General features: G+C 44.2%; 2 protein-coding genes across 2 annotated transcripts; one reads left to right on the top strand and one right to left on the bottom strand.

Annotated features, from left to right (window-relative positions):
* The first annotated feature begins 65 nt into the window (after positions 1-65).
* Positions 66-7,507, top strand: slc35b2 (solute carrier family 35 member B2). Its single transcript, XM_086189616.1, has 4 exons — positions 66-428; positions 4,389-4,579; positions 4,683-4,843; positions 5,254-7,507. Exons 1-4 carry the CDS (start codon positions 409-411, stop codon positions 6,184-6,186), a joined length of 1,305 nt encoding a protein of 434 aa, XP_086045742.1. The 5' UTR covers positions 66-408; the 3' UTR covers positions 6,187-7,507.
* Positions 7,508-13,384: 5,877 nt separating this feature from the next.
* On the bottom strand, positions 13,385-18,115 carry hsp90ab1 (heat shock protein 90, alpha (cytosolic), class B member 1). The gene is made up of 11 exons (XM_086190401.1): positions 17,972-18,115; positions 17,653-17,859; positions 17,397-17,556; positions 17,078-17,211; positions 16,695-16,991; positions 16,419-16,584; positions 15,915-16,105; positions 15,207-15,354; positions 14,843-15,111; positions 13,999-14,332; positions 13,385-13,919 (listed from the first exon to the last, which is right to left on the bottom strand). Exons 1-11 carry the CDS (start codon positions 18,113-18,115, stop codon positions 13,801-13,803), a joined length of 2,169 nt encoding a protein of 722 aa, XP_086046527.1. The 3' UTR covers positions 13,385-13,800.
* Between the last annotated feature and the right edge of the window lie 425 nt (positions 18,116-18,540).

Here is an 18,540-nt window from a genome sequence, read left to right as displayed (position 1 = left end):
GACCCTTAACAGGATAATCGGTAGAAAATGGGTGGATGAATGGATGGATAGTCTGTCTGTTTAACATCTTGGTGACATTGTTCAATAGAAGTGATTTCAGGTACAATCACGGCACACCGATTCATCCACACCGAAAGGGGGCAGTCTATCGGGGATGGCGCTGTTCACCGCTTCCGACATCCTTTCGTGCTGAGAGAGGAGGAGGGCGCTTGTCCTGCTCAAATGAACACTTCAGCTATTGAGGATAAGTTGAAGACAGTAGAGCTAAAGGCAGCTACTCTGAAAGAAAAACAACCCCTCTTACATAAATCTCCGGATCCGGTCAGCTTCATGCTCTACTAGAGCGGAGACGCTTGAGTGTGTCGGCGTGTGTGCTGCGCCAGGTGCCGGGCCACAGAGTGTGGGAAAATGCCATCTTTTTCATGGAGGTAACGTCAGAGACCACAGCAGCTAACTGGGAAATGTGTCTTGTTAGAATTGAGTTGGAGTGGGGACCGGCTCGGTTGGCTGTTAACAAGTATTGGTAACACTTTTAGAGCCATAACTCGTCGTTACATTGACTGTCAGTGTGTTTATGAAGTGTGCTAACAAGCTGCTAGCTAAATTAGAGCTGCATGTTTGTGGAAATTACCTGTTGGTAACCTATGACGCCGTCTTAGCGATGGTTATTTCACTACAAATGTTTTTATTACGTCCTGAAAATTGACAGGAGTTACCAAATCGTCTTAAACAAAGTCGGAAATTCCCTAAATGCCCTTCAGTATTTGCACGGCCACATTTGTTGTGTGGTAAAGTGTGTTAAAACAATTACAAAGTAGCTAAGGTCATACTATTTGAAGGGCCACCATTTGGTGTAATTCTGACTCTTTGTTGTTGTTTTTTTTAAAGACTACTCTGAATGTAATACAACTTGTCTATCCAGACCACTCCCTCCAACAGCTTGGGTGTAAAAGGTTATATGAATAATATGTTTTCATCATATGTAAGAAAATGCTTCTGTCGTTATGGTTTGCCATCATGTTTTTACAAGAGAACCTTGTTGCCTCAGGTGAGTTTTGGCGGTGCCCTCCTTCCCTCTGTGCCCAGCAGCCTGTGGGTTGTCTGCCCAGCGGGTGCAGCATTCCTGCATGTCATAATGAGCTACTTGCTCACAGAGCCCAGGTCTGGCTGCTGCAGTGGGCTGCTGACTGGCCCAGGCCCACACAAAGAGGCACTGTATGAGTGAGGCACACAGGCCCCCCGAGAGAAGGCCCGGGCCTCACTTCGAATGTGATACACTCCCTGTGCCACGGAAGCAAAGTCACAAACTCTCTTCATAAGACGCTAGAGTTTCACCTGCGTCACCTGAGCTGTATGTGAATGTGGCTCCTACTAGTGTATTTAACAGGGAGAACAGGTTATGGGTGCTCTGGGTAATTCCAGCCACCATACCTCCCATACCGCTTACCTGACAGGGTTGTCTACAAGTAACTTAATTGTGCGCACCCACACTGGTTTGCTCATGACTGGTTGCTCTACTGGTACTACCTGACTAGGATCATTACACTGGAATTATCCAGAAGTCTTTGTGGCAGCTGTTTGAATTCTCCAGATATTAACGGAAGGTGCTCTCTCTCTTATCTGCAATAGCAAACAGTGCACTGATGAAAGGATAAGAGACAGTCCTAACATACCCACAATTCCTTGCAGCAACATTAACATTATGCATTATGCAGATCATCTCATAAGTTGTTATTCCTCTGCCCACTGCTGTCAGTTGATTTGGAAAAAAATTGAATGTAAATAATTAGTTGTTTGTAATTAATCTAGATTTATTGTTTGTATCAAGGAATTAAATCAAGTCAACTGGATATAGTTATACATTACCAGTCAAAAGTTTGGTGACACCTTCTCATTCAATGTGTTTTCTTTATTTTTACTACTTCTACATTGTAGATACATACTAAAGAAATCAAATACATGAAGAAAAATATATGAAATTATGTAGCGTACAAAAAATGTTTAATAACTCTAAACATGTTTTATACTTTAGATTCCTCAAAGTAGCCACCCTTTGCTGTGGTGACAGCGCTGCAAACACTCAGCCTTCTCTCAGTGAGCTTCATGATGTCATCACCTGAAATGGTTTTCACTTCCCAGGTTTTTCTTGTCTGGGTTCATTTGTGGAATTTCTTGCCTTCCTAATGAGGTTGGGACCATCAGTTGTGTTGTGCAGAAGTCAGGTTGGTGCACAGCTGACAGCTCCATTTGACAACTGTTAGGATTCATGTGATGGCAAGAACCAGCCAGCTAAGTTAAGAGAAACGACAGTCCATCAATACTTTAAGAACTGAAGGTCAGTTAGTCCAGAAAATTGCAAAAACTTTGAATGTGTCCCCAAGTGCAGTCGCAAAAACCGTCAAGTGCTAAACTGGCTCACATGAGGACCACCCCAGGAAAGAAGACCAAGAGTCTCCTCTGCTGCTGAGGATGAGTTCATCTGAGTCACCAGCCTCAGAAATCACAAGTTAACAGCACCTCAGGCTGGAGCCCAGATAAATGGCACACAGAGCTCTGGTAGCAGACACATCTCTACATCAACTCCAGAGGAGACTGCACCAATCAGGCCTTTATGGTTGAATCGCTGCTAAGAAACCACTGCTAAGGTAAAGCAACAAGCAGAAGAGATTTGTTTGAACCAAGAACCACAAGGAATGGACATCAGACCAGTGGAAGTCTGTGCTTTGGTCTGAGTCCAAGTTTGAGATCTTTGGTTCCACCTGCCGTGTCTTTGTGTGACGCAGAAAAGGTGACCGGATGGTCTCTACATGCATGGCTCCCACCATGAAGCATGGAGGAGGAGGTGTGATGGTGTGGGGGTGCTTTGCTGGTGACACTGGTGGGGATTTATTCAAAACTGAAGGCACACTGAACCAGCATGGCTACCACAGCGTCCTGCAGCAACACGCCAGCCCATCCAGTTTGTGTTTAGTTGGACCATCGTTTATTTTTCATCAGAACAACAACCTCAAACACACCTCCAGGCTGTGGGAGGACTATTAGACCAAGGAGAGTGACGGAGTGCTGCGTCAGATGACCTGGCCTCAAGTCACCTGACCTACACCCAACCCAGATGGTTTGGGATGAGATGGAGCAGAGTGAATGCAAAAGGACCAACAGGGGCTCAGCATCTCTGGGAACTCCTTCAAGACTGTTGGAAAACCATTTCAGGGGACGACCTCATGAAGCTCAGAGAGAGAGTGAGCAAAGCAGCAATCAAAGCAAAGGGTGGTTGTTCTGAAGAATCTAGAATATCAAACATGTTTGGAGTTATTAAACAATTTTTTACTACATAATTCCACATGTATTCATTCATAGTTTTCGCTTATCCCATCATTGATTTTTCCGTTTTTGCTGTCACAAATATTCAAAATAAGAGTAGATCAACTGAAGTGGTCTAAATCTTTTCATTTCCTGCAGACTGGATGCATAGGAGACTGGGTGCTGCTCACAGCTCTCAATTTATAAACTAAATCCAGGGGGCAAGGGTGGGATGATTTATTTTATTTTTTTTTAAATCATCAGTTACTTTCTTGGAATTAAAAAAATAAATGAAAATCTAAATACTGTTGCGGTTTTCATCTTCAAATCAGGAATATAAATTCAATTGAAACCAGAAAACAACTTTATCCAAGCATGTAGTTTCAATGCAACAGGTCTGAATCTCAAAGCTGACTTGTGGGCTTCTGTCTGCCGGTGCAGTGGTAACTGATTCATGGGGATGAATATGAGTGTGAGTGAACTGTTTTAGTTGTCATTTCCGTCTTGGTAGTGAAGTCATCTTTTTCACCAGGTGGTCCGTGTACATTCAGCTCATATTCTCTCGGAGGTTTGTCTACGGAGGGTTGTAGTTTCACTCAGTTAGACCCACGTTCGTAACTTAAGCCGTCAGACTTCCCTAACATCACTGTTGCCGTTCTGAATTGAAGTTCACATGACAACTTGACCTCATGGCTTTTTCCATCTGGGTTTTTTTGAAACGTGGGTGGAGGGACTATCCCAATGAAGCCTTTGAGTTTTCAACAGAAATCCTGTGTTACCATGACCGGCCAGAATTTAAGAAGTGACCCTTCCTTCAAGCGCATCTGTCCATGTAATTTGATGTGTTACGGCATTCAGGCTTTTTAAACTGGTCTTGGTCTCAGGCTGAATGTGGGGTCTGTTGCTTTGATTTTTCTTAAGAAATACTGGGGGGGGGGGGGGGGACACGCTTATTGTACTTCATTTATTTGCTACCTAATTTATGCCCAGGCAACTGAATAAAGTGGTGACATAGAAATAAACAGAAGCACTTTGCTGTGACGACTGTGTTTTCCTCACGTATCACTGCTATTCCTGGTGCTCTGTAGGGTTTGGCCTGCACTGGTGTTGCTCCTCTTCCCTTCCACCGTCGCTGCAGAAGAAGAGGTGTCGCTACTGGAGGGCTGGCGCGATGTCTGGCTCTTCCGCTTCCTCATCAACATGCTGGGATACTCCACCATCATCATCCCCGGCTACCTCCTCATTAGCTACTTAAAACGCACAAATTATCTAGACACAGGTTCGGGCTGGCGAATTTCAAGATTTATGTCAGTAAACAAGCTGGATGTTGAAACCCCTTCCGTCCTTAATGCCGTGTTGTTGTATTTGTTCCCAACTCTCAGGTAGCGGGTTTTTCTACCCCCTCATAAAGACCTGTGTGTTTGGCAGTGACGCTAAGGCGGGTCTGTCGGAGGATGTGTCCATCGCACCCAGGAACGAGGGAGATTCAGACTCACCAGTCAGACAGGCCGTTAAGTTGATCTTTTGTGCGGCCGGACTTCAGGTGGGGATCCTCCTGTTAAATACACACTTTCTGTTTGCACTGCGGCACGGTTGTTAGATTTGTTTGATCCCAAGCGTGTGTTCACTCATTGCTGCTCTGGTCTGTGGCTGAATCCAGAAACTGGAGCCAGCATCTGCTCAAAACCAATTAAATCGTCAAGAAATCCTCTTGCCAATTGTAAATATAATGTATATTTTTTAAATTTAGTACAAAATATATCAGTTAATTCCACACCTGAGAACTTTTTATGTTTAAAATAGGCTAAACAAAACTAGACCCAGTTCCCTTGTAATCTGAAACCAGTTTTTAAAAATGTAAACAATAATGTCTTAAACACCATGAAGTCACTCGATTGCTCATATTCATAGCAATATAGCATTTTTTTCTTCACTATTACTTCTTGTTTTTAGGCATCGTACCTCACGTGGGGCGTCCTGCAGGAGCGGGTGATGACGCGTTCCTATGGAGCCGTGTCACCAGAGCAGGAGGGTGAGAGATTTAAGGACTCGCAGTTCTTGGTCTTCATGAACCGTATCCTTGCTCTGACCGTGTCTGGCCTGTGGTGCATCATGTTCAAGCAACCTCGCCACGGAGCGCCCATGTACAAGTACTCCTTCGCCTCCCTCTCCAACATCCTGAGCAGCTGGTGCCAGTATGAGGCTCTCAAGTACATCAGCTTCCCCACTCAAGTCCTGGCCAAGGCCTCCAAGGTCATCCCCGTCATGCTCATGGGTAAGATCGTCTCCCGGAAGAGCTACGAGTACTGGGAGTACTTAACAGCCATGCTGATCTCAGTGGGTGTCAGCATGTTCCTGCTGTCCAGCTCCACCAGCAAGCATCCGTCCACAGTGACCACCTTCAGCGGCGTCATCATCCTCGTCGGCTACATCGTCTTCGACAGCTTCACCTCTAACTGGCAGGATAACCTGTTCAAGTACAAGATGTCGTCGGTGCAGATGATGTTCGGCATCAATCTGTTCTCCTGCCTCTTCACCGTTGGGTCACTCTTGGAGCAGGGCGCCTTCTTTGACTCTCTGGCCTTCATGACGCGTCACTCTGAGTTCGCCGTCCATGCCGTGCTACTCTCCGTGTGCTCGGCGTGTGGCCAGCTCTTCATCTTTTACACCATCAACCAGTTCGGCGCTGCCGTCTTCACCATCATAATGACCCTGCGGCAGGCCATCGCCATCCTCCTCTCTTGTTTCCTCTACGGCCACGCTGTCACTGTCATCGGTGGCTTTGGCGTCGCCATAGTTTTCTTTGCACTCTTCCTACGGGTATACGCTCGTAGCCGTATGAAGGCGGGCCGGCGGTCAGCACAGCCGCTCGCACAGAAGGTGTAGCACTGACGTCACACCAAACTGGGAACTAAGACCACATTTTCTGTGGTGCTTTTTGTTTGTTTTTTTTGGTCTGTTTGTCTGTATGTTTTTAACTGTTCTTTTTCATTGGTTTTTACTTTTGCTTAGCGGCGGTATGGAAAGGGATTCTGAAGTTTTGACTCTTAAACTAAGATGCCCCCAAGGGGTCCGTGTGATCCGTCATGTCAGCTGACACAGACGTTCCGAGTGCCTGTAAGATTGTCCAATACACACGTTCCGATCTACAAACTGCCTCTTCACAGGTTGACGTTCTTCTCCTTAAAAATCCACCATATGTGGCTTTGTGCTGCCGGTTGAAGGTTACTGTTTAAAAAAATGTCAGTTCTGTTCATTTTCCAGCTTTTAATCACTGGCCTTGACATTACCCCAAATATTTGAACAAGACTGCAACTCTCCATAACATTTTAATCCGGTAGGTTGTCTTTCTGTTAAAATAGCCAGATGCTGCTTATCTCAAACACTTCCACACGGACAGCAGGGGCCTTCATGTGTTTGAATGTGGGGTTTTTATCTTTTAAAGCTTGAACACTTGGTGCATAGAAACATGTTCCACAGGCGACCATCCACTGCAGGAGGTGGTAATCAGGAGTGAGCTCCTTTTAAAAGATGGTAGAATTTTGCCCCCCGCATGACCAAACCAGACGCTGCTGTGGGTTATTTTAAGATCTTTTGTCTTTTTTTTTTCTCCCCCCCCCCTCCCTCCCGTCATCTCCATAACACATTTTACTTAAAAGTTTTAAAAATCTGGTTTAAAAAAAAAAAATGTAAATATATATGAAGATTTATTTTCACCCTGCTTGTCTGCTCCATGTGAATGTTTGTCCGAATACTGAATGGATGGTGTGGTGGTCACAAGGGTGTGTGGAGCTAAATCCCGGGGGAAGAGCGAGCGCGTGCGTGCGTGCGCGTGTGTGTGTGTGTGTGTGTGTGTGTGTGTGTGTATATACAAGGGAAACGAAATGTCACTGTAACCTTGGTTTTACGGTTCTATTTCTTCTGGTTACTGTATTAATAATAAAACACATAAATTAACTTTAAACAGTAAGAGTTTGATTTCAATGTTTCGCATATGATTTTTTTTTTCCCCCCCTGTGGTAGCCGCACTTCTCTACAGCTCCATAAAGTCTTAATGCAATGATATGAACATTATGCCTTTTAAAAGTAATGAAATAGTAAAATATTTTGATTGATTCAAACATTAAGTTTAGTAGTTTTGTCTACATTTTGACAGTTTTATGAAAGACTGAATCAGAATTGTTTTATGTGGATTAAGATTTGACATACCTGCTGTGCTGAATTAAAAAGAATCGCTCCTAAATTGAGTGAAATTATCTCAAAGGTTTGAAATGCTAACTCAAGGCCGTGTACTGAACTTTTCCCATGTTTTGTCACTTTACAGCCACAAACATTTTATTACATTTTATACAATTTCATTTTTTTTCTACAAATAAACTGAAAAGTGCAGTGAGCAAAAGTATTCAGCCCCCCTGAATCCATACTTTTAGTATTAATAGTCTTTTGGGGTGTCTCCACCAGCGAGAAACTGAAACTTTTGCTCATTCTTCTTTGCAAAACAAGCTCAAGCTCAGTCAGATTAGATGGAGCGTCTGTGAACGGCAGTTTTCAGATCTTTCCACAGATTCTTCATTGGATTTGGGTCTGGACTTTGACTGGGCTCTTACACATGAATATGTTTTGTTTAAACCATTCCATTTTAGCCCCGGCTCTATGTTCAGGCTTGCTGTCCTGCTGGAAGGTGAACCTCTGCCCCAGTCTCAAGTCTTTTGTAGACCCCAGCAGGTTTTCTTCCAAGATTGTCCTCTATTCGACTCCATCCATCCTCCTATCAACTCTGACCGTCTTCCCTGTCCCTGCTGAAGGGAGGCACCCCCAGAGCCTGACGCTGCCACCACCATGTTTGACAGTGGTGTGTTCAGACTGATGCGCAGCCTTCATTTTCCATCCTACATATCATTTTGCATTTAGGCCTAAAAGTTCAATTTCTGTGTCATCTGAACCGAGCACCTTCTTCCGCATGTTTGCTGTGTCCCCACGTGGCTTCTGGCAAACTGTGAACGAGACCTTATGGGTTTTTTTGTTTTTAACAATGGCTTTCTTCTTGCCACTCTTCCAGCAAAGGTCAGATCTGTGCAGCGCACGACCAGGAGTTGTCCTGTGAACAGATTCCCCCACATGAGCTGTGGATCTCTGCAGTTCATCTAGAGTCACCATGGGCCTCTTGACTGCATGTCTGATCAGTGCTCTCCTTGTTCGGCCTGTAGTTTTTGGCGGACGGCTGTGTCCTGGTAGGTTTGCAGTCGTCCCATAAACCTTTCATTCACGGAAGATGGATCGAACAGCGCTCCATGAGATGTTCAAAGCTCGGGAATTCTTTTAAAGGCCTAACTCTGCTTTAAACTTCGACACAACATCATGATGATGTTTTCTCCCCGATATTCCCTTAACCAACTTCTGGACAGCTGTATGTGCACTGAGACTACATGACACACAGGTGGATTCTTTTTTTTTTTTTTTTTTCCCAAAAATGATGTAGAGCACGGCAAAATATAAAGTTTTATTTCACAAAATAACCCGGTAATTCATATCACGATTTTAAAAATAAATAAATAAATGAAGAAACAAATTGGAATTGTTTTTTTTAACTCAGTTTTTAGGCAGAACAGTTTTACTAAACAGTCGGGTGTTGAAATGTCTGCATCAAAGACCGTCCACACGCTGTCACGCAAGCGCTAAACACCAAATGTTTCACTTTGACAGCTCAAGTGTGGACCTTCGCTGAGGCCCTGGAAAACCATGGTATTCACTCCTCTGCCACGCTGAAATATTGTAAATAAGGGAAATATTTGCGGTTCGGAAAAATGATAATGACAGAATGAAAAGTTAGGAGGTCACTAGAGTTTAATGAATGGTCGCCTCATCGAGCAAGTTTAAAAATCTCCAAAGTAACTGGGATTCATCCTTTAGGAACAATAATCAGCACAAGCCCGAGCTTCTCTGGAATATCATTTCAATGGTGGTATCATTTCCTAATAATCTTCCTAACACGTGTCAGGAGATTTAGATCATAATCGTAATGTCTCATGTTGATATTTTGCCGTTTTACAGGTTTTCCAGCCTCGTGTATTGAGGAATGTGAGACCATAGAATAAATGCACATTTTTGGTTTCAAATGTAGCTTTATGACATATTTTCTCAGTGAGCTCGTCTGATTCATAAACCAGATTTATTATGAATCACCGAGCACCAAACTGAAGGCGTGCGAGAAATCATCTGCCTCTGGTTTATCAATCACACAGCTGCTCCATGAGGGAATTTCCCAGCAGCGCTCCATCTCTCACTTCACGCTGCTACTACACCCCGACTTCTTGTGTCATGGCATTAAGATCTGGAGTCCTCGTTTTAATGCTACGATTTGCAAAACGGGTAGGCGGGGATGTCATTTGATTTCCTCAAAAACACCCGATGGAGCAGCTCATCTACATTCATGGCCACGAAGAAGCTGAAAACAGCCGTAACACCCCCCCCCCCCCAAAAAAAAACCCTGTTTCTAACCTTTTGGCCCTCACCACCCACCATATTTGACTGTACAAGTGGAAAATAAAAACCTTTAACCCTGTCATAAGGTTATTGTGGTTTCCTATATTTGATGTTTCACAACTGAGGGGTCTTTTCTGAGCACGTTGCTTCCTTCCTACTCAGCATGGGTTCCAGTTCCTGTCAGTGGTACTTACTATGGCTGGTGTGTGCTACAAATATGTCTACGACCATGAGTTGATTGAGATCTTTGCTTTGTTACGTGATGGTGTGTGTGAGAGAGATGAGCTGCTTCTTCAAAGTAGTTCTCAGAAACCTTACACGACTGCGGTGGTGCTGGATCATTCCAGTAAACACTCAGCTGCGAGAGCGTTCAAGTCTCTGTCACTTTTTTTGTTTTGCATGCAGTGCAACAGTTCCATCGTCTGAACCACAAAGTACTGTTACAAGAATCTTGACAAAGCTTCGTAAACCCAGAAACCCCATCCTCTCAATAATCTTTTGCCAAACTCCTTTGAGGAGAGAACCTGACATTTAAACCTTCTTAATGACCTCCACGACAAAAGGAAACAGAATGTTGCCACAGACAAGTTAAATATCAGCGATGAACAAGGGCCAAACCCAGCAACAACAAGGGGGGGAAAAAAAAAAAAGTTTTGGTAGGTGAAAGGTTAAGTTCATTTGGTTTTCCACTTCTGATATTCAGATATTTACAGCTTAGCCTTTTGCTTCCAGACATCATAATCCTGGATCAAACATGATAAAACCAACAGGGCTGCATTGTCTTAGCATAAATTCAAGAAAACTGTCCGTATATTTGTCTTTTACTCGATAAACTGTACCCAACGTTCTCATTTACACAATATGCCGGGGAAAATCTGGAGGAAATTGCTTTAAATTTGGCAAAAAAAATATCCACTGAGACTTGAGGTTGAACTGAAAACATTTTGTTGGTCAGGGGTCCGTTTCACAAAGCAGGTTTAGTGAAAACTCGGGGTCTATTAACACTGAAATAAGGAAAACACGGAGTTTTCCCTTTCACAAAGGGAGGTCACACAAACCAGAGGAAGAGGGCTCACTCCAGCCTGTTTCACAGACTGCGGTAACTTAAGCTCTCGGTCAGTTACCGCAGTAACAGACGCCCTGAAACCAACCTGGTCGGGACCAGGTTTTTTTTTTGTCAATGAACCTTGAGTTTCTCGCTGTCTCCGCCCACTTTCAGAGCCACACACTCCCATTTGATTTCCGCATTCATTCATCAGCGGGCGAGTTTTTTCAACTAACATGGCTCGTCCTTTTCTCGACGATCCCGTGGATGAAGGTGCAGCATTGCTGCGCAGAGAATTAAATATTCGTCGGGAGATGGAGACCAGACCGCGCACAGACGCTCTTGCATTTCCAGACAGTGTCGGTGCCGTTTCACATCACAGTTCATATCTCAAGCCATATTCCATTTTATGAAGGCACTGGTGTCTTGGGGGTTGGGTTCTAGGGATGAACTCCCTCAGCCACTGGCCTTCCTACACTCTGGCTGAGGGCCAGCTCCTGTGCCTCTGTCAGAGGCGGTGGTGGTGCTGGGCCACCACCCGTTTTACGGGCATCTGCCTTCTTTCTGTTGGCTGAGTGGAAGTCTGTGTTAGTTTAAATAGGCTTAATTATTGAACAGAACATGATGTCGATGAAAAGACGTTTGTGTATGAAACCAGCATTATGCTGGGGATAAAACAACTATTGTACACAGTCAAACAGCCACTTCATATTCAATTTACAATGCGGAACATGGGGTACCGCATGAGATGGTCTGACCTGTTTGAACGATGTTTTTATGCTTCATTTTAAGTTGCTGCCAAGTGCGTTTCTCCCCCGCACCTAAACGATATAAATTAATGCGCTGCCATGGAAGCAGCTTCCTCCGTAATGATCATGATTGCAAAGGACTACATTTAAACTCACGCATTGACCCGAGCAGCAATGTTCTTCCACGCCATCTCTCTCTCTCTCTCTCTCTCTCTCTCTCTCTCTCTCTCTCTCTCTCTCTCTCTCTCTCTTTTGCAGCTGCAGCGGTGTTGCACTTCTTTTTTAAACACGTGTTGGAACTCTTCACGTGATCGCATCAAGATTTCCAACTCCACTGGCGTGAAAAACGAAGCTCTCCGCTTCTCCGTCGCCATGGTGACTCGGTGAATCGGGGCTCCATTTATGCTGGCTTTTTAAGAGTTGTCGTGATCGCGCTTTACCCCAGGTGAACCTACTCCGAGTTGATCAAACTGATTCAAATCCGCTGTTCTGAAACCGAAAATTCGGAGTTTTTTTTTTTATTATTATCTTAGGGGAGATCAACTCGGAGATCAGGATTAAACTCAGGGTTTGATGAACCTGCTTTGTGAAGCGGACCCCAGGTCATTGTCACCTGACACCTTGAGGGATATTTTTCTGACGTATCGTACAAACATCCACTGGCATTTGAGGATGACCTGAAAAATGCTGGTGGTCAAAGGTCGAGGTCAGTGGCTTCATGCAACCAACACATTGTTCCTGCGCTTATTTTTTATTCTTTTTCCCCATCAAGTTGTGACTAGATAGCTATAAATACTCTTTCAAGTCTGTTCTGTGATGGAAAAGAATTGTAGGTCAAGGTGCTTCAGTAAATGCGGTCTTCTGTGTTTCTGAATGACACAAGTAAAGTTCCCTGCCATCATTTTGAATGAAATGAGTGTTTGTTCAACAGAGACACACACCCACAACATTGTAGCTGCAGAGTAGTGAAGTTGCTGCCGCCCACTCAAAGCTGTACGAAACAGGACTTCCAGGAAAACAGCATACTTTATACACACACACACACACACACACACACACACACCCAGCGCAAGATGCCTCGTCACTTTTGGCATGTATTCAGCGTTTGAACGCCGACACCCAGGTCCCACTTGATGTCAAAAAGGTAAACAAATTAACAATTTTGAATTTTAAAAATGCATTTTCCTTTGTTAGTTAATATATTGTGAAAGGTATTAAGTGTGGCAGAATTTGTCAATTCATCAAAAGAAGTACCTGCTCTATTTTACTGAAAAGCACCTTGGTCTTACAGACCAGGCCACGTAGTGTCGATGTCTACTCATGTAAATGAACTTCCAACCAGTTCACTTCGATCTCTACAGACATGAAGTCACTATCAATTTGGAATATTATTTTCTTAAAATAAACTGTGACCCCATCTTGAATTTTTTTTTTTTTTCCCCCTCCCCAAAATGCAGAATCCTTCAACTGCCAAGACTTCCTTACTGGATAAGTTTCTGATAAAAAAGGTCAAAAATAAAATTGCTCCCTGAAGAATATATTTTAAGAAGCAGATAAGCTTTTTCATAAACAAACTTTTGAATCTGTGAGCTTTAAGTACACAGTTGCCATTAATAAGAGCGCTTCCTCTGAATAAGCTTGCAATGTTTGCTACCTCTGCACACTGGACTCGAGGAGGCTCAGCCCCTACCGTTGTATATAGCAATGTCCCCACCTAGTGTTCATGCTAATACATTCATTTAGTCCTTGATGGACAAATCAAAACAAGGAGTGAGCAAGGCACATACCACAAAAACACAACTATAGATAAGGTATTGTATCTTTAATTTTTTGCAAAACAAGACTTGGAATACAGACAAGCCTGGACTCAGGCAAAGGAATCTTACAGTCCTCTCTCCATGCAGCGTGCAGTGTTGCACATGAGCAGAACCCACCCTAACCCTCACTAGACCTGATAATGGAATGTACCATTCCCATGTTCACACGTTAACCACTCCGACATTTAAAACTCAGTGCAACAGGGTACTCATTAAAACAAATGTGCTGTCACCATGAACTTACGCAGCAAAAACCAAAACTGCTTTTCTTAAAAAGGTCTTGCAGAGTTACGCTCCGGACGCAAGAGCAACACTGGTCCACCAAACAACATGAATGACTATTTGTTTTGCAGTTGAGGATGAACAATTGGAAAGTGAGACTAGGGCATAGAAATCTGGGGTTTGTTTAATCAACTTCTTCCATGCGTGAAGCATCGTCGCCATCACCTTCTAGTGGAGGAATCTCGTCATCTGGGACGGATGAAGAGGCAGCCTCCTCTGTAGAGACGTCGTCATCATCAATACCTGTGGAGCAAAGAATTATTTAGTTTACTGCAAGTGAGGACAAGACCAGGCATGTCACAGCTGCCAGTGCTGGACTTACCCAGTCCAAGTTTGATCATTCTGTAGATGCGGTTGGAATGAGTCTGTGGGTCGTCCAGGGAAAAGCCTGAGGACAGCAGGGCGGTCTCAAACAACAGGATGACCAGGTCTTTCACAGCCTTGTCGTTCTTGTCGGCTTCGGCCTTCTGCCTGAGTGTCTCCACAATGGGGTGGTCAGGGTTGATCTCCAGGTGCTTCTTGGCCATCATGTAGCCCATGGTGGAGTTGTCCCTGAGTGCCTGGGCCTTCATGATCCTCTCCATGTTGGCGGTCCAGCCATAAGTGCTCGTCACAATGCAACAGGGCGATGACACCAGTCTGTTGGAGACGGTTACCTGGAGGAGAGGACCGCAGGACTTTAGAATCATAGAAACGCATGTCCCAGCTCCCAGTCAGACCATGCAGGAACAGTCGTGTTAGAGGAACGCTCACACACGGCACATCCAGGTTCAGAGGTTTGTCAGTTCCACACCTTCAACTGTCAAGACCCATTTAGCACAAATGCAGACCAATTGCTAGAGTTTGTATCGACTTCTATTAAACTCAGGCATAAGTAGTAAGAGTGTGACATTCACAGGTTAGGTTCTCAGAAGCATTCTTGCCGTCCACATCTCCACACAGAAATTCTGATCATTTTCAAAAATCTATCAACTCATTCTGAGCACACCTGACCTACAGGGGCAGTTCAAGGCTGCAGCAAACTCACCAGAGTACAAGTTAGGATCAACTAGGCACCTGTTACCAAACAAAACAACTGCTGTTGGGAATCGTACAAGTCCAACTCCTACAGTATAGACAGGGCATGATTTCAGGTCAGAACAACAACGAGCATGAAGGTCACTGACCTTCTCCACTTTCTTATCCAGAATCTCCTTCATTAGCTTGCAGAGATTCTCAAACTTGGCCTTGTCCTCCTCCATCTTTTTCTTCTCCTCCTCGTCCTCTGGGAGCTCCAGGCCCTCTTTGGTGACAGAGACCAAGCTCTTGCCGTCAAACTCCTTCAGTTGCTGGACACAGTACTCGTCGATGGGCTCCGTCATGTACAAGACCTCGAAGCCACGTTTGCGAACGCGCTCAACAAAGGCAGAGTTGGCCACCTGGTCCTTGCTCTCACCTGAAGACATTGGTTTCATTTGTGTTTTAATCAAATAGTGTTCAGAGGGTTTTCTACAAAAATGACCAGCGATCTGCTCTACGTGGCAGCCGTACCAGTGATGTAGTAGATGGACTTCTGGTTATCCTTCATGCGGGTGAGGTACTCTGTGAGCGATGTCATCTCATCTCCAGACTGGGAGCTGTGGTAGCGCAGCAACTCGGACAGCTTCTTGCGGTTCTGAGAGTCCTCATGGATTCCCAGCTACAAAAAGGAGATGAGGTTACAGTGATTTGGCCACCAACACAAATTTGCTGCTTTATTAAGTTTTTGAACAATTTACCAGCTAACACTTGGCCGGTCTCCTGAATTCCTTGTTGCATGGAGGGGAACTTTGGTAATTTAAACTCAAGAGTTGGTGGATAATAACACCAATAGTCTTCATCAAATGCCTTAAGTTTCACACATGAACAATGGGAGACGAGCGCTATTAAAAAAAAAAATCTTGGGGATTCGCTTAACGTGGGGAAGATGCCCTGAGATAACTAAAACTGACTACAGCACACACACACACACACCAATGAGTGTAAAGCAATCCTGTTCAGCTTTCAGGACCAAGGTTTAGCGTACATCTAAAAGCTTCTTTCAGCAATGCCGTAGCATACTAAAGGGAAATCTAGCCAATAGTTTAAAAATAAAAAAAAAGTCAACCTTACGAATCCATGGGGGCGCACTGAAGATTTAAAAGGAGCGCAATATTGAAGGATATTAAAAAACAGGTTCTCCATTTTTAATGCAGAGTTGTACATGTTTATTTACGTTACCTTGATGTTCTTGGAGAATGCTTCGTAGAACTTCTTGTAGTTGTCCTTGTCCTCTGCCAGTTCGGCGAAGAGCTCCAGACACTTCTTGACAATGTTCTTGCGGATGACCTTGAGGATCTTGCTCTGCTGCAGCATTTCTCTGGAGATGTTGAGGGGCAGGTCTTCTGAGTCCACCACACCACGGACAAAGTCTAAGAAAATAGGAGTTGTTACATTTCAGGAAAAACTCAATTTTCCAAATCATTTTATTGACTTAAAAAACCTGCAAGTTCCCAACTAAATTCTCCTTCACAAGATACAGTACACTTCAAGTGTCATTTTTTGCCTTGAACCTATGGAACTGAATTCCCTACTCAAATCAAAATGTGTCCTTCACCTATTAAATAAAAAAAGGTACAACCAAGTCGCCATTTTGAGGAGGAGGCCACACAGCAGGTGTAAATTGACAACTTGTGGATCTGCCAAAACGGTTTAGGCCTAAAAACAAGATGAGAATTAACTTACTCAAGTACTCCGGGATGAGCTCTTCACAGTTGTCCATGATGAAGACCCTCCTGACATACAGCTTAATGTTATTCTTCTTTTTCTTATTCTCAAAGAGATCGAAAGGTGCACGGCGGGGAATAAAGAGCAAGGCCCGAAACTCAAGCTGACCCTCCACTGAGAAGTGCTGGGAAGGGAAAGGTTAAGAAATTTGAGTTTTCCTCTTGAAATCATTTACATATTTCAGCCATCATGCTGGCACAGACACAAAAACTGCCATTTTTGCATTGCAGGTACCTTAACAGCCAAGTGGTCCTCCCAGTCATTGGTCAGGCTCTTGTAGAACTCTCCATACTCCTCATTTGTGATGTCATCTGGATTCCTGGTCCAAATCGGCTTGGTTTTGTTCAGTTCCTCCTGGTCGATGTACTTCTCCTTGATCTTCTTTTTCTTCTTCTTGTCCTTGTCTTTTGAGTCTTCCTCTTCATCTGAGCCTACATCTTCAATCTTTGGCTTTTCCTCTGCATCTTCTTTCTCTGCTTTTTCATCCTCCGCCTCATCGTCGCTGATCTCCTTGTCGCGCTCCTTCTCCACCTTTAGGTTACAGTGGCCACATTTTAACTTCAGAGTATCGACCAAGGCCAAAAACCAAGAGGATTGAAGTCAAAACCGGTACTTACAAACAAGGTGATGGGGTAGCCGATGAACTGAGAGTGCTTCTTGACAATTTCCTTGACCCTCTTCTCCTCGATGTACTCAGTCTGGTCCTCCTTCAGGTAGAGGACGATCTTTGTTCCGCGGCCAATTGGCTCTCCTGTGAACACATTTATAAGTCGTCAAACATATTTTTAAGGCTCGCAGTAATTCCAGTTTACCTAAATCAAATATATGAGAATGAGATAAGAGATGAGACCTCCAGGAAGAACTGATCACTCAGTCTGAGTAAACACACTCACGCCCATCCCTGATCAACTTTGATAAAACATTGAGGACACGCACCGCTGTCCACCTTGACTGTGAACGAGCCACCAGCAGAGGATTCCCAGGCGTACTGTTCATCATCGTTGTGTTTGGTGATAACAACCACCTTCTCAGCAACCAGGTAGGCAGAGTAGAAACCCACACCAAACTGACCAATCATGGAAATGTCAGCTCCAGCCTAAAGGGAACACAAGTACGATTTCAATACACAACATTTCTAGTACAATCTTTCCTTCCTGCTGTTGAATCATCAAAATAGATTCAGCTTTAGTACCTGCAAAGCTTCCATAAAAGCCTTTGTGCCAGACTTGGCAATGGTACCCAGGTTGTTGATCAGGTCAGCTTTGGTCATACCGATTCCAGTGTCAATGAGGGTCAGGGTGCGATCACCTTTGTTAGGAATGATGTCAATTTTCAGATCTTTGCCACTGTCCAGCTTGGATGGGTCAGTCAAGCTTTCATAGCGAATTTTGTCCAATGCCTGTAGATGCAATCCAGATAAATAACTGAATATTTAAGTCAAATGCATCATAATGCAAGCAGCTGGAAACATCTGCTCAACAGGACTGAAGATGAGAATGCTAAGCTCTTACATCAGAGGCATTGGAGATCAGCTCCCTAAGGAAGATCTCCTTGTTGGAATAGAAGGTGTTGATGATCAGGGACATCAGCTGAGCAATCTCTGCCTGGAAGGCAAAGGTCTCAGCCTCCTCCTCTTGGTGCATTTCTTCAGGCATCTGTACACACACAAGATATGTAGCCTTCATTTAAAGTGTACAAATATAAACATCTGATTTTCTTAAATATCGATATTTAAACTTCCAATTTCACAGAAACCGTATCACGTGAGTGGCTCAGATGACACGCCTCTGTGGTGTTACACCATGGAAGTGCTGGAAGTCTCGGTAGTAGTGAAACGACAGCGTTTATTTGCTCCCACCTAGGAACCCGTTTCGTAAGATTGGAGGGCTGCCAGACTCTCTCCAGATCGGCGGAAGTAGCTGTTAACCAACATGGCGTCGACCGACAGTCAGACAATGGCCTCCGCAAACACGTGCTTGACGGCAATAACTGACTAATACTACGACACCGGCTAAAAGTGTGGTGATGCGCATTACACTGCGGTTAAGCGTAATTTAAACGTTTGGTGTATCAAGTGTGG

This window comes from Aulostomus chinensis, chromosome 20, assembly GCF_037954235.1.
Source record: "Aulostomus chinensis isolate RoL2024-O1b breed Wild chromosome 20, RoL_Achi_v1.0, whole genome shotgun sequence".
In the NCBI taxonomy this organism is placed as follows: Eukaryota; Metazoa; Chordata; class Actinopteri; order Syngnathiformes; family Aulostomidae; genus Aulostomus; species Aulostomus chinensis.
Note: the sequence above shows the minus strand (reverse complement) of the source record. Positions and strands in the feature narration are given on the sequence as shown.

Excerpts from the sequence above, each read along its gene's own strand:
- slc35b2 (XM_086189616.1), top strand. The coding sequence starts at position 409 with ATGCCATCTTTTTCATGGAG. Across the intron at positions 429-4,388 it reads ATGCCATCTTTTTCATGGAG|GGTTTGGCCTGCACTGGTGT; the intron begins GTAACGTCAGAG and ends GGTGCTCTGTAG. Across the intron at positions 4,844-5,253 it reads TTTGTGCGGCCGGACTTCAG|GCATCGTACCTCACGTGGGG; the intron begins GTGGGGATCCTC and ends TCTTGTTTTTAG.
- hsp90ab1 (XM_086190401.1), bottom strand. The coding sequence starts at position 18,115 with ATGCCTGAAGAAATGCACCAAGAGGAGGAGGCTGAGACCTTTGCCTTC. Across the intron at positions 17,212-17,396 it reads CACAGTCAAGGTGGACAGCG|GAGAGCCAATTGGCCGCGGA; the intron begins GTGCGTGTCCTC and ends ATGTGTTCACAG. Across the intron at positions 13,920-13,998 it reads AATGATCAAACTTGGACTGG|GTATTGATGATGACGACGTC; the intron begins GTAAGTCCAGCA and ends TTTGCTCCACAG.